At 39.1% G+C, this 15926-nt stretch overlaps 1 protein-coding gene across 1 annotated transcript in view; it reads right to left on the minus strand.

Moving 5' to 3' along the window:
* RP1 (RP1 axonemal microtubule associated) overlaps positions 1–15926 on the minus strand; it is a 222929-nt gene that overhangs the window by 72700 nt on the left and 134303 nt on the right. Inside the window, exons 33-36 of the mRNA XM_060775314.2 lie at positions 10235–10389; positions 7575–7788; positions 4087–4277; positions 1013–1223 (exon numbers count right to left, since the gene is read on the minus strand). Of these exons, the coding sequence (XP_060631297.2) occupies positions 1013–1223; positions 4087–4277; positions 7575–7788; positions 10235–10389 (771 nt within the window). The remainder of the gene's footprint in view (positions 1–1012; positions 1224–4086; positions 4278–7574; positions 7789–10234; positions 10390–15926) is intronic.

Genomic DNA, 15926 nt, shown 5'->3' on the forward strand with positions numbered 1-15926 from the left:
TCTTAAGGGTGAAAGCAATTCAACAAAGGAAGTAATTATCTAACGGAGTGGTGACCTCCTCCTGACTGGCAAGCCATCTCTTGGGAATGCACTGACTCTGAATCTCCTGCATGAAGCAAAGGGGATTATTGACTGTTGTGCCCGCATAATGTTACCATTATTAGATGAGAGTATTGCAGGGATATTACTTCCCTTTTCAAGGCAGACAGATATTATAAAATATAGAATGGTTTTGAGTGTAAGATATTGTTCTCCATTTTGATGAAAAAGGAGGTCAGCACACAATGTAACTATGCTTACTTTAATATGAACACGGGGAAGGTTTATTGATAAGCCACAACCTGTACCAATCACCCCCAAGGAGCTATGCATAAGATCAGACCACTGATTTTATCAATAAACCTTTCCCATGCTCATATTAAAGGGGTGAAGGAGAGGGAGAGAGGGAGGGAAAGGGGGATAATTGCATCCACTAATACCATGTGACTGCTAGAAAAGAAGTGGAAGGGATCTACCACACCTAAATTAGTAATGGAAAGGCAGCAGTATTGGGAAGCCCATCAATGAAAAGAAACACTACAGTCCTGAGAGAGTGCAAAGTGGCAGCAAGATGTACATGATATTGGGTGATAGTTAGTGGAAACAGAGGGTTATCATTGCTGAAATTCCACTTTGCCAGTGTCAAGTCCAGTGTTTAACAATTCCATGTAATATAACTGGTATCTCCAGTCCTGCATTTGCTTCTGTATCAGCCCCAAACGTTAGAGACTATATTTTACAACATGTAAGACTGCAGTACAATTCTCAGTTCTATGTATAAATGAACATGGGTAGGATTGGGCTACTAGTTCTGTACAACTGACTATTTTCATCAAAGAGAGAAAAAATAGAACATTAAAATAGGATATCCATCAATCTAAAATCTAAGGTCAACATCATTGCTCAGACTATATCAGCTCCTTAAAGGCATCCAAGCTTTCTTGCTTCTGTAAAGAAAGCAGATTTATCTTACCAGGCAAAGGATCCTGATTAGAACAGACTGCTGGTAGTTCAATACATTTTTCTTCATTGGGTTTGAACCAAGAGTTAAAATATAACCACATTTCTTCATTGGTGCTTGTATGTTTCATATGCAACATGTCCAAATGCCAAGGCTCTCTTAGCTGAGCATGTGGACCCGAAATCTGAATCTTGTAAAGGGAGCCAATCTTTTTTAGTTCATCCTGTGTGAGAAGGTGACAAACGCAGTCAAAAACTTTCCTGCCCTTGCTTTGAATTGTCTATCACTATGTGCCCATCCATTATATAAGATTTCTCATCACTTTCAGATACTAAAGCAGCATGCCGGGTTTATAAGGAAGAATTTTCCCCAAAGCATCAAAACAAGATAGATAGATAGATAGATGGATGGATGGATGGATGGATGGATGGATGGATGGATGGATGATAGATACTCTGGACATTTAAAATAAATATAAAAGTGTATTTCTTTGTGAAACAACATTAACTACTCATTTGGATAAAATGAATCTTACTGATTTTTTAAAAAAGGAAAATTGTTTCTTTGAACATTATTTTAAAAAGTTTCCATCTAAGATGTTTTTAGATGCCCAACTAAAAATGAAAAGTGTGATTGTGCAGCACACATATTTGCAAATATGGGTATCATTTAGGTGCATACACAGAGAATTTGGATATGTTGTAGAATTCAGCATATAGTGTCTTGAATGCTAGATTACAACTTAGAGACCAGGGTTTGAATCCCTGATCAGACATGAAAATCCACTGGGTGACCTTTGGCAAGCCATGCTCTCTCAGCCTCTGAAGAATAGGTTCACCTAAATGTTGTCATAAGTCAGAAATGACTTGGAGGCATAAAACAATAAACACATTTCACAGATTTCTGGTTGATGCCTGTGCAACTCATGAAAAATACTATTAGCATTAGAATGTAGTGGTGGACTTCTGTTAGTTGTGGAAGGATGGAATTCAGCAGAACCAGAAATGGATAACACTTCCTCTTTACAGCAGTCTCTGTGTGCTTCCACAAACACATTTTAATGGAAGAAAAAGCAGAGGGGAGGGGACAAGAGAAAGAAAATTCCACTTTAACCACAATAATATTGGAGCGATCACTTTGCTTTAAACTGAATTAGTGCATGTTATTTTATGAAATCCTAAGCATGTCATTATTTTACCCTGGGTATGCAACCTGGGATAGTCTGAACTGCATTTCCCAGCTTCCTTAATGACTGATAATGCTGGCTAGGTCTGACAACATCTGGAGGGGCACAGGTTGGCTCTTCCAATTATACGCTATGATGGGGAAATTAACAGGCATTGATTCTTTGATTTATAATATATCATTCAGAAGTCTGTAAACATTACTGCCATCCTGTTTCTTGTGAGATACCAGCTGCAATGACAAAAGCAAGAATTCAAAGGATTGTGCTTTCATGAAAGAAATATAATCCCAGATGGAGTCTAAATAAAGCAGCTTACTATTTGGCATAAGTAAAGTAGCTATGCTAGCTGGAGGATTCTGGGAGGATTCGTCCAAAAAAAAGTTTCCAAATCCACTACTTTTAATCAGTCCACAAAGTCCACAATACTTAAGTCCACAAATTGTGGTTTTGAACTTAAAAGCATCCCTGAACAGGTAGTTTTACTCACCATTTGAATATGCATAACATACCTTTGTGATATTATGGGAAATTAACATAGGGATTGCACCCAATTCCTAACACCTTTCAGAATGTGGATACTGACATCACAAAATGACAGGAAAGTCTGCCAACATCCTACAAAGGAGGAATGGCATTTGACCCAGATCATTTCAAAGTTAGGCCGGGAATGCTTGCAATCCCTGATGTAACTTTCTTCATATGGTGTCTTTGCTACAGATAGCGGCTCTCTATATTGTTCAAAATCTGAACATTTTCTGAAAGATATATCTAGCACTAAAGATGATGACTTGATTGTTATCTAGCATGAAATTAAGAGCCTAGTTTTGAATTTAACACAGTAGGTTCCAATTTGGTTCTGAGTTTAAATCAAGACACTTTTTTGGAAAAGAAAATGAAAAAGCTACAAAGCTCTAAATAGTTTGAGATCAGGATATTACTTCAACCCCTCACTTGTGAAACTCCCTCCCAAGGGAAGTCTAGCTTTCAGCTTCCAGCAAATGGCCCAAACTATTACAACCCTTGGTTTTTAAAAATGATTTTAAAATTTGGTTTGACAATTGTTTTTCATCTGGTTGTAAAAATGTTTAATAAGTATATCACTATGCATCACTTTGTACACACAAAACTTTATGGGCTGAAAAAAAAGATTAACAAATAGATTTAGTAAATAAATAGTAGTGAGACTGTCATTTCCCACACGTAGAAAATACAAAGTGTGTTTATCCTGGGACTAGTGCTCTACAGCACTTGAATTTTAATCAATCTAGATTAAAGAACACCTTAATAGAGCTTTATGCACTGGGGGAAGAGGAGAAAATTCGACGAACAGGCCCTGCAATGAAGAGACAAGAAGAACCAGCAGTAGTCACAAACATGAGAGCCTATGAGCAGCAGCGGTCATGTTCAGAAATTGGAGAAACTAGTGAGGAGGTGGTCAGGCCTTAAACACACTGCAATCACTGCACCCATTACTTACAGCATTTCAGTGTATAGCTCCTATAGCAAAGCCTCTTGGTCTCTGACCATGAAGGCCATCAAATACGGTATCTTCCCTAGAGCATTTTTGTGCTATCTGGACACACATTATCTAAATGTGTCCTGGATATATTCATTGATATATTATTCAATTAATTATTGAGGTCATTGTTGAGAAATAATATTGGCCTAAATCTAATTATTAGCTCTGTATAGATTTCATTGATTCAATGAAATTGGTATTAAACCAGTTGGTATTAACATTTAGATTTAAGTTAAAGTCTCCCAAATACATTATCATATTTACTTGTTGTGGGGTCATCTGATCTTGCATCCCTGAAAACATTCTCACTCCATGCACACATGTATTTCCTGCATTACCTGTTGTACTTTTGATTTTTCTTTTACAAAAAGAAATACTCACTTTGATTTGTGTTTCTTTTTCTGAAAGCTGAAGTGCCAACTTTTTATGATCTTGATTTCCATAAAAGATTAAAGTAAGATGTATTGGATCACTTTTAGAACTAAAGTCAGACCCAATGATATCTATTATCCATAAACCTGATGATTGTTTGCTGGTTTCAGAATTTGTTGAAAAAGAGATCCTTTTTTTGCCTTAAAGAGATTGAAGACACAAGTCAAATGTTGACATCATTAGGGACAGTTTTGATAGTAAATGAAAGGAGTAGTTAGTAGTTTTTAATGTCCATTGATTACAAGGTTTTTAAAACTGATTTTTAAATTTGGTTTGACATCATATATACATAACTTGTGTAAGTATAAAAATGGAACTTGGAAGTGTTTAGTATTAGCTAAATTTTAGCCCACTGCTATAACCACAGTAATTTTTAAAATTTAAATCTGAAATACAGAACTTTCCAAAACATACTAATTTGATTTCAGTGTCCATTCTTGATATTATTACAGAATAGCCAGTACCTTTCAGAGTCTAATTTACTGGTGCTGTACAAGCAAACAAGTACAGATTCCACTATATCCTTCAGTCTGTATCACTTACAAGCACTATTTAGTGCAAGAGACAATGACAGGTGGAAATTGCGTCAGTGAAATGAACTTGCAATCGGGTCATAAACAGTAACATGCTGCATGATACTACTGATAAGTGAAAGTATAATAAATCAAACAAGCAGTATTTGTCAGATCTTCATGCAGCAGCGTTCAAAATCCCCTGAACAATTCTGTGCCTGTTCACTACATCTGCACCATTAAGTTAGCAATCAAGAGTAGATGATTGATTAGGTTTAATATACTGTGGAAAATAAGCATGAATGCACTTTCCATGACAGGATTCTTGTGTCTTTTATGGCTGCAAGCAGAGCAGAAATTCAACAAATGAAGAATTTTCTTGGCTTCAATATATGAGGTGTAGCCACATTACACAACTCTATTTTATACCATCGTAAAGCTGTGGCTCCATTCTGTAGTCCACAGTTTCATATGGTACTTTGAATTATCTACCAGAGAGCTCAGTATAAGAGTCATTCTGGGGTAGTGATCTATGCATTTGAGCTATCTCCAAACTACAATTCCAGAGTATATTATTTACCTCATCACATTGCTCAAAATAAGTGTCCTAGGACGCTTAGAGCTTTCTTTGGGAATGGAACCCCACAGTAGCCATCAGACATTGCCTGTGGCTCTGCCGCTAACTGGGGTAAAAGCATCACTAGATGCTTTCCTTGCAACATGGAAGATGGTTTGTGTTGTGCTGGCTCCAATGAAGCCAGCACACTCCTGTCCTATTTGGGCAATGCTTCCTCGGTATGATGAGGAGTGTCTCACCTCACCGGTCAGCATGTGGGGCAACAGAGTTGCCCCTCATGTCTGGCATTTCACCACACCTGCTGGCAAAACAGAATGGGAGGGGACTTCCCCGGGTGATAGGGAAGTATATTAGGATGGAATTATGACAGTTAAAATGGTATCAAACAGTTATAATGAGACAGTGCAGATACACCACAGTCGTGCAATAATCTGCCCTATGTGTGCACCTCATAAGCAATTCCCTCTTACCCTGACACAGGAAATTTTTTATTTTATATTATTGTTATATATTTAATACTTTTATTTATTTCTATCACTGTCTGCATCACTGTACCTATGACAACAATTGGCTTAGTTTTATAAATGATTTCCCTGCATGACAATTGATCAAGACAAGTTCTTCCAGACTAGATCCTAAGGGGAGGATAATGGATTCCCAGTGTTGATTGTAGACTCCCCCAGCTCTTTTAAGACAGAAACCCTTACTTTCAATTCAAATGAAAAAATGGTGACTGACATTCCTTTCTGTCCAATTAGCTGGTGCAATTCAAATAATCAATTTGGATTGTCAAAGTCCCAACATACATAGAATAGCACATCAGAACAGTTGCGTTCAAATTCATACTAGCAAAATGTAAGGATGCCTGAAGAATACGTTCTTTGCAGTTCTTAGAATAATGTGAAAATTAGGATGTAATTACCCTTCACGTTTTGCCTCTTCACACTTTGCAATGCAGTTCTCAGCTCAATACAACATATCAAAACATGTACCAAATGGTATAGAATATAACTAAACGAACGGAATGTGTGTTTTGACATAAATTACATTTAGAAACCTTCTATTTTGATGAAATATAGGTTATGACAAAATATATTCAAAATATGAAGTACTTTTGTGTCTACATGCACTTTTTCATGCAACAACACACATACACACACACAGAGAGAGAGTTATTCTTCATCCTTAGATACAGCCGGGATGAATATGTAAATATTCAAACTCCAGGGCATTTTCTAGTATTCACATTCTGAATAAGAACTTTTTAAATCTACTTACATATTTAGAATATTACATTTATTCTTTCAGAATTTGGATGTTTATTTTGGTATGCTTCAAATATGAAGACTCAAATGTAAACTGTCAAAATAGTCATTACCCTTGAGTGTTCTTTACCAAATGCTGCCAGATATTTAATATCACTACCTGCCATCTGCCCACCCTTCCATGTCAACTATGTGATGCCTTAAATGTGAAGTTTTAAATGTTTTGTGTCCCAGTTATAAAATACAACTTATGTCTTGTAAACTCATAAATAAATCCTTCCTAGAAAATATATTGTCCAGCACAGCTGATTTCCCTCTGTGCTACCCAAAAGATGTGTTCTAAGCTACTCTTTCAATTCACCATGTGTGACAGCGATCCCCAAAAACATTACATATGAAATTAATGCATTCTCTGGTGTAAGTCATAGATTCTCATAGATGTCAGAAAAGACATCTCTCAGTAGGAAGACAGAGTGTGGAAAAAACTAGTACAATCTTGTTTCAATATAATATTATGTTAATATTACTCCTATTAGTATATCCTCCACATAATAAGGGACAGCTGAGTTTGACATCCCCTCTTGGCAGCTTCCCAAGTACTCCAAGAGTAGAGATTGCATTGCTGAATGGTTCAGGGATAGAAGAGAGAAGAAGGGAAATCCATGAAAACTAATGTGAGTTATTTCTTCATGTAGTTGCCTCTGCATGATTTTCAGGCACGGACTTCTTCCTTTTCAATTTAATGTGCCATAACCCGCAGCATCCAGAAAATTTGTCCAGGCTTTTCAGGGTGATGATTGGGGCTAGCTGAAGAGCAAAGAACAGCAAAGGGCACTGGCAATGGCCTGGAACTGTCTGGAGCTCTGTGTCTGGCTATCGTGGTGACAAAAGACAATCCATGTAAACGTGACCATCCAGCAAGGCTAAATGAAGCTCAGTCTGGACTTTGCTCCCACTATTGTTGTAGTTTTGGAGCACAACCCCACTCTTCTGAGACTGATAAAAAACAGAAATGTTTAGGTGACTATGTAGATGAACCCTTAGCAACTTCAGATAGAAGCACTACAAATAATGTGAACTTACCTATTGTTTCAATCTCACAGACTGTGTCACAGATTCCCATATGAGTATCTAGCCAGTTCCAACACAGGAAGAACCATTCTTTATCTGAGTTTTCTGACTTCTTAATTGTTATCATTTTCAAGAATATTCCAGCTCCATATCCTTCTCCATCATGCCCTACAACTATTTTCTTTAGGCGGCCCAAAGAGACAGCTTCTATTAAAAATGAATCAACCTGAAGAAGATTTACATTTTGAAACAAAGATTTAAAAAATTAGTTAATATTAGTTAATATTAGTTAACTGCATTTTAGGATGGAATGATAACATACACATAGGTATAAAAGACAATTTCTTTCATATAGAATAGCCTTCAATAGTGAACACTTGAAAACACTATCCTGAAAATTTACAGAGACAGGAAAAATTCAAAGTAGCAGGAAATAAATCAAAGGGGAAACAATCATTTGTGTACCCAGTTCATAGACCTCTCTGAAGCTCACCAACAAAACTCCTGGAGATGCATAGATCATAGGGTTTTTAAAAAGCCTGCTCTAGATATTGGATGAGCAAAACAGCCTAAAAGGGGGATTTAAGTCTCAAAAAGGCTCCTAATAAGAACTGACAAACAACAAAGACGAAATATGTGAAAGCCTATTGAGCTAGATATTGTGTCTAGTTTTATGCAGCTCTTGCTAAATGAAATCACTTTCCAGAATTGGAACTTTCATTTGTTACCATTTGTTACAGTAGACATAAATGATTTTCTCAACACTCTTGTCTTTTGATTCTCTCAGGGGAAATACAATTATTCCTCAGCTCATACTTCATATACCCCTTGCTATTATTATTTTTTTGCAATTGATCTGTGGACAGTGATCAAACAAGCATGAAGAACTCCTAGTGTCTACTGTCAATGTGATGCCATTAGCAATAGCAACCCATCCCTTTCTCTTTATGTGCCTATGTTTCAAACTATTCTGTGTCTTTTATCTTTTATATGTCCTTTGCTGCTCTGTTTTCAGTCCAGTGTCTATTTCCAGCAAAGTTCAGGAAAGAGCAAGCCTTGCCATTCCCGTGGCCTTGCCATTTGAGAGAACTTTAGATTGTCTCTTTTACAACCTCATCATACTTGCTAACAAGTATTAAGTTATTCCACGAAGAGAGGAAAGTGCCAGTGCTGCCTCAGGTGGCCAGCTGTCCCAAGCCCCTGGCCATGGTTATTTTCCTGCCCCGGCATTCAAAAAGGCATTTTTGTTACTCTACCAAGAAAAGGAATGGGTTCCATTTTTATTAAAAGTTAAGATAGAGTATTACCTCTTCTCAAAGAAAGGTACTATGCATTTCTCTGAATTGAGTGGTGAAAACCAAGAGCTTAAACCGTGGTTCTCAACCTGGGGTCCCCAGATGTTTTTGGCCTTCAACTCCCAGAAATCCTAACAGCTGGTAAACTGGCTGGGATTTCTAGGAGTTGTAGGCCAAAACACCTGGGGACCCACAGGTTGAGAACCACAGGCTTAAGAGAACCTAAAAGAAGCAGCAACCTCCTCAACTCTTTCGGTGTTCCCTTGAGGGGAAGTATCAAAGAGCTGCTACAATTAAAAATTTTCTGTGAAGTCATTTAAAGAGGCCATAAGCAGTGCTGTGGCAGTGATAGGGGAGAGATGGGTGCATCTATTAGGATCTCCCGAGACACACTAAGTTCTTGACTTTTGCCATTCTACTGAGAGAAGGGGATCTTTTTAAAAATAGGAGTTAAGTTCAACCACAGTTTTTCAACTAAAATTTCTAGACTTATACTTGAGTATATATGATACGTCTTGTAATGTATTCTGTTGGGATCAGATACTAGAAAATTACTTCTGAGGATTATAGGTCCCAGGGCATTCACACTGCCTCAACCAATATGGTCAGAAACAATACAGGCAGAGGAATTTGGGAATTGTAAGTCAAAAACTAACTCTGGATGGAATAACTACAAGTATGATGCAATTGGGGCAAATGCACCCACAACTGAAGCATGTACATTTCTATTCCCTTCACATCTGGGAAAAAGGAACAGGATAGACCAAGTCTTGAGTATGACAAAAAGGAACATCTGGAAAGCCACCTCCTGCCAAGAATTCTAGACAGATGGTAGCTTCCTAGATGTTTCCCTTTGTTCTACTCAAGGTTTGACCAGATGTGGAGAGAAAGAAAATATGCAGTGTCTACTGGGAGGCGTGTGTGTGTCACTGCCACTGAGACTCTGGTCAATATGAGATGTCCACACAGCTATTCTCTATTCCTAGCCTAGAAATGGTTCATTTCCCATGGAGGGCTTTTCTAATCCAAGTCTAATCCACTCCAGACCACCAATGTAGAAACTGGCAGAAGTGCTCACACACCCTACCTCCTGCCCCCAGCCCCACCTTTTAAACTGATGCAGGACTCCAACTATCTAAATCAATTCTTGGATAATTTGGCACTATGATAAATATATATATATAACGGGTTTCTTTTCTAATTGTCTTGGAGAATAAGAAATAAGAAATAAAGTGAAGAATATAATAAAAGTGAAAATTGGTGGTTACATGCAAACCACTGAATTTTATGACTTAAGGTTGGCTTCTTTGTGTCTTTACAGCTCATTGTATTTAAAGAGGGTCACCATATTTGATATTATATTTATACTTATAGCACCTTGTTCCTTTGAAACTTTTCTCCTGGCGTGAGAGAGTGTTGCAGCTTCCTGATGCCTGTATCTCCTCTTTCACCATAAACTGTTATATAAAGGTTTGCAAAGGTTTCTGCTCCCCACAGATCACCGGTATGCACCGAGATGATATATTTATGCACTACAAAGAAAAATATTAGGTCAAGAACACTCATATTACTGGATTGCTTTTATGCTATACAATTATACAGATGGAAACAAACAACAACCCACCCTAATACCAACAAAACAGCTCAATAAAATAGATCTGAAGTGCACACTTCACTGTAATAGCATGGTTGGGTTGTGGGTAACTGTGGTCCTTCAAGTGCTTGTTGACCTAGACTTTACTTCAGCCTCAACAAGGAAGTGAGGAATTATGAAGGCTGCAGCCAAAAATATCTGTAAAGATACAACTGTCCACCATATTGAGAATAGTAGATGGTTGTGTATTAATCATAATGTTAGGACAACCATCTCACTCTGGAGAAAATGGACTTTGCAGATATAACAGAAATATAAATGTAGAAACAAAGAGCCTAAATTGGGAAGTACAAAGACATGATGTGAACTTATTTTTTGTTTGTTTTAAGAAACAGGATCTGAGCAATTTGCATCTCATGGTATACCTCCTATAACCACAACTTGCACCAGAATTAAATGGTCTTAAAGGAACTTAAAGGAAGAGTTAAGCATGGAGGTATGAACTATCAGGTATATTTTCCCTGACTATAATTTCTTTCTAATTTTTTTCTTTCATTATGGGAAGGGTTTCATTGTATATCAGTGGGAGGCTGGAGGGGCGGGGGGAGAAAACACCAGAGCCTTCCCATTGTTTTTCCACACACACACACACACAATATTATTCACAGGTGCCCATTTTCCATCTCGTCAGATAGGGTTTGAGAAGCATCCTAGGATGCTTTCCGACAGTCCAGCAACAGATGGGCATGCTGCCCATACCGCCATGTCACTGGACTTCTGGCAGAGGCCCCACCCATAATTGGAGTGTCACATGGCACTTTCCTCTCAACACGGGAGCCTACTTGTGTTGTGGTGGCTCCAATGGAGCCAGCATGGGTCCTCACTGCTTGACCAACACTCCCCAAGGGTAATTGCAGAAGCATCGCAGCAAGGGAGTGGTGCACGGGGCGATGGATTCATCCTCTTGCCCCTCTGTTTCTTTGGTGAAGTCAGGTGAAGCAAGATGCTTCACCTGGCCTTTGTGATAAGGTTATGTCCATGCAATGGCAATACTCTATCTGTGAAAGAACAAGACAGGATTCTGAACACAGCAGTCAGCCTAACTTCTAAAATGTGCATCTTCTTGATATTATTTAGAATGTGAATTCTTTTCACAGCCATTACTTATATTTTTATGTAGAACTGTCTATAAAGATGTATTTGTAATGTTTGTGTTCTTTTTCATCTATTGATATTCCACTGTATCTGTAAGTGCACAGCACATGCTATTTTTCTAATTCTTTTTTTGGTTATGCTTTGAACCCCACAAATGCCTAAACAAGGTATTATGCAGTAGTTGGGCAGGTGTCTTTAGAAACACACAAATGTTCATGCTAAAATCTGGCAATTAATACAACATAATTAGAAATTGCCACCTGCTACCCATGTTTCTTTCAATGCTACACCGTATTTTTCTCTTTTGGGCACATGGCAATACTATAAATAAACTACTGATAGTCCAGCCCAATGGTTTTGTCACACCAGTAGTGGCTGATACATCAAGGCAGTGCCAACATCACATTCAGTTAACATTGTTGTGATTCTATGTTCTCCTACCAGCAAGATAACAGCAAAATACCAACATAGTTGTAACAAATGAAGCAACAATCGGTAGCTGTGCTATTGTTGCCATTACACAGCTATTATGAACACAGTCACTGAAGAATCCATGTTAGAGATTGTGATGGATCCTATAGCCAAACTGGGCCCACTGTCCAACTCTAGGAGCACTGTCAGATTTACCATTGTGCTTAGCACAGGGTCTATTGGATGGGGCTCATTTTTCCCACCCACCCCCCACCTCTCAAATAATTTACAATGTATTTTGCTTATGTGGTACAATTCTAAATTAGAAGGTATTCTGTTTCAGAGTGATGCCAGACATAATGATAGTTGATAGTCTATGGGAGTGAGCCACAAAGCAGACAGTGTCGGTCTACTGGACATACCTCCTTCAGGGCCCAAGTAAGAGGCCCCATAACTAGAAGTCATGTCACTCATCTTCCATATTTATCATCAAGATCCCTCCCTGGATCTGATACTCATAATTAAAAGTAATTATACTAGTGGCTACATTTATCAGTGGTTTTAATATGCTAAAGCATGACCAGTTTCCTCCTTCAGTTCAGTTCTCTGAACATTGTCCACTTTTCCAGTTCTGAAAAGTCTATTCAGATCATTTCCATTCCTTTCTCACTAACTGTCTTCACTCTGATCTCTTCCCAAATATTTAACGATAATGATTACTTAAAGATAATAGACTCCCCAACGCATTCCATGAAGTGTAATTAGCTAGTTTTATCGAGGTTTTTAGAGTTTCTCATTTCATAGATAGATATGGAAGACGGCAGATGTACAGTCAGTCTCCAAGTTATGAACAAGTTAGCTTCTGTAGGTTTGTTCTTAAGTTGAATTTGTTTGCAAATCAGAACTCCAACCAAACACACATACACACACAAACTTTGGATAGCAGAAGAAAGAATTAACATCCCTGTTGTGTTTGTTTTGGTCTCAGTGCCCCTGTTCAGAAGATGTCACCTTACTTTCTGTCCCTGGGGTAATTGGATTTTGAAAAAATGTGTTGTTGTGGAAACAAGGATTTGTTATAAAGCTTCAGTGGACACCTTTTTCCCATGATAATAATTCTTTCAGGAGTGAATTTCCCTACCCCAGGGTAGGTTTCTCTCATTTACTGCTGTCTCATTCCCATTCTTAACTATGAGTCATTTGTAAGTTGGATATTTGGGGGGGGGGGGGCGCTCGGGGGACTGCCTGTACAGTGATAGCCAAACAACTAAATGATATAGTAGTGTCCAGTGGCTTTCAAGTCAGGAATTTGGTGACTCTGTTAGTCTAACTTAAAAGGATCTACCCAGATAGTTGTGTTAAAATCCAGACTTTGGATCTCCCTTCCAAAGCAGACAAAGGAGCTCATCAGATGGCCCTTACAAAGTTGGAGGACAATGGGGGAAATCGTGGACAGTGTCACACTGCGTTCCCTACCATCAGGGCTCATGGTATCACTTTCTACTATGTTTCCCCACCTTCCCCCACTTCCTCCTCATCTTCAGAGACTTTCTTGTATGAGAGGGAAGGTGTACAACTGACTCCTTTGGGCTCCATTTCTCTGTGCTGCTGGTACACTGCTGGCATGGAGTTCCAGCAGAAGTAACCTGTGTCTTATGGTGGGCTCCAGGGGATTCTTTGCTGGCAGTGTGATGGCAGTACAGAGAAGTGGGGAGAAGATGCTTCTCAAACTCAATGTGATGAGGTTATAAGACATTATTTTGCCAGCAGGCATTTGGGGGAGGATGAGGCATAATGCTCCAGAGGTTGTGGGTGAGACTTGGGGGTGGTAGTGTTTTCAATGTAATTTTAATTGCATTTTTAACTTTAAGTAAAGGTAAAGGTTTTCCCCTGACAGTAAGTCTAGTTGTGTCCAACTCTGGGGGGTGGTGCGCATCTCAATTTCTAAGCCAAAGAGCCGGTGTTGTCCATAGACACCTCCAAGGTCATGTGGCCAGCATGACTACATGGAGCACCGTTACCGTCACACTGGAGCAGTAACTTTTGATCTTCTCACATTTGAATGTTTTTGAACTGCTATGTTGGAAGAAGCTGGGGCTGACAGCAGAAGCTCATGCCGCTCCCTGGATTCGAACATGCAACCTTTCAGTCAAAAAGCTCAGCAGCTCAGCAGTTTAATGCACTGATACACAGGGGGCTCTATTTTTAACTTTATACCCACACTAATATTTAGGGTTTTTTTTAATGCATCTGCCTTGGTTTAAATTGTTATTGGATTGTATAACTGTTAGCCACCTTGAGTCACTACAAAGAGAATGCTGGAATATAAATAAAGTGATGATGATGTTGATGATGCTGATGATGCTGATGATGACAACAACAAAAACAACAATTTGAAACGAAACAACAATTTGAAACAAAACCAAAAGTTGGTTTACTAAATTTCTGATAGTGAAACAGCCACTGTCATGACTTCACCTGCCCCAGTTCATCCTGTGCAAATGACTGACCAGAAAAGGAACCTGAACCTTTTCAGGTTTGTAGTTTGGTAAAGTCAGTATAGTGCAGTTGTTTTGAGAATTGTTGAATAACTCTGGAGATCAAGATTGAAATCCCTGGTCAGCCATCTGGGTGAGTGACACTGTCTCAGGCCCCTTCTACACTGCATATAAAATCCAGATTATCTACTCTGAAATGAATTATATGGCAGTGCAGACTCATATAATCCAATTCAAAGCAGATAATGTGGATTATCTGCTTTTATAATCTGGATTATATGACAGTGTAGAAGGGGCCTTAGTTTTCTTAGCCAGAAAAGTTGTAATTTAAATCTGTCCAAAAATGTTGGTGCTTCACTGAACTATAAATCCTAGGATCCCATAGCACTGATCCATGGCAGTGAAAGTGGTGTCAAACAGCATTGATTCTATAGTGTAGATGCACTCTCAATGTGGTGTAGTTAGAGGGCGAGAGACTCTACTGTCTCCTACTTGCTACTGTTGCAGAAACAGTAGCCAGTTCAATGAATGGGAGGGGAAAAACCTTTAACATTAGTTTAAGGAGTCTGAAGAGGAAGGTGGGCAAAAGTATGATAGCTGGGACCATACACTGAATTCATGAAGGGAACACATGCGTGAGACAGCGCAGTGAGTGAGAGATGCAACTGCAAGAGAGGGAGGAGGAGGGGGTCTACGGCTCACACATCCTGCCCTCCCGGAGCCCTGGCTCTTCCACTGTCAGAAAATCGGTGGGGGAAAGCACAAGAAGAGGAGAAGGGGGGGGGGGAATCTGGTTCCTGCCACTCTGTTCGCACTAGGGCCTTGTAAAACCCTTCCTCGGCTGCCAGCACACTTTCTGCCCTTTGAAGAAAGCAGGGGGAGCAGTCCAAGCAGACTTCTCTTCATTAATTCTGACATGTGTTGCACAGCCAGCATACGGGTTCCAGCTATGCATAGGGTCCCAGCTATCATACTTTTGCCAGAAGGTGTCTCTCAGAACTGAGAATGGAGAGAGAACTGACTTCTTCAGAGCTTAATCAAGGATGAGAATTATGAAATACTGTATTTACTCGAGTGTAATGTGCCATCGATTGTAATGTGCACTTCACACAAAAAAAGATTTGTTGTGCAATGTAATACACCCCTTCCCTTGCCTGTCAGCTGAAAGGGGAAGCTGTGCACGTCCCTCAGGTCTTAGGCTCAGCTTGACAAAGAGGCATCAGTTCCCCAACTGACCTCGTTCACAAGGCTTTCTAAGCTCAGAGCTTTTGAAAGTCTTGTGAATGAGGCCAGATGAGAGTCTGCCTCTCTTCTGTCAGGACCAAGTTTCTCTTGTCTATCAGCCACTCCACCTTGACTGATGCAACCACAACGCTAAGGATATTTAGTGGCTCTGAAACAGAACATTGCA

The sequence above is a fragment of the Anolis sagrei genome, chromosome 4 (assembly GCF_037176765.1).
Source record: "Anolis sagrei isolate rAnoSag1 chromosome 4, rAnoSag1.mat, whole genome shotgun sequence".
In the NCBI taxonomy this organism is placed as follows: Eukaryota; Metazoa; Chordata; class Lepidosauria; order Squamata; family Dactyloidae; genus Anolis; species Anolis sagrei.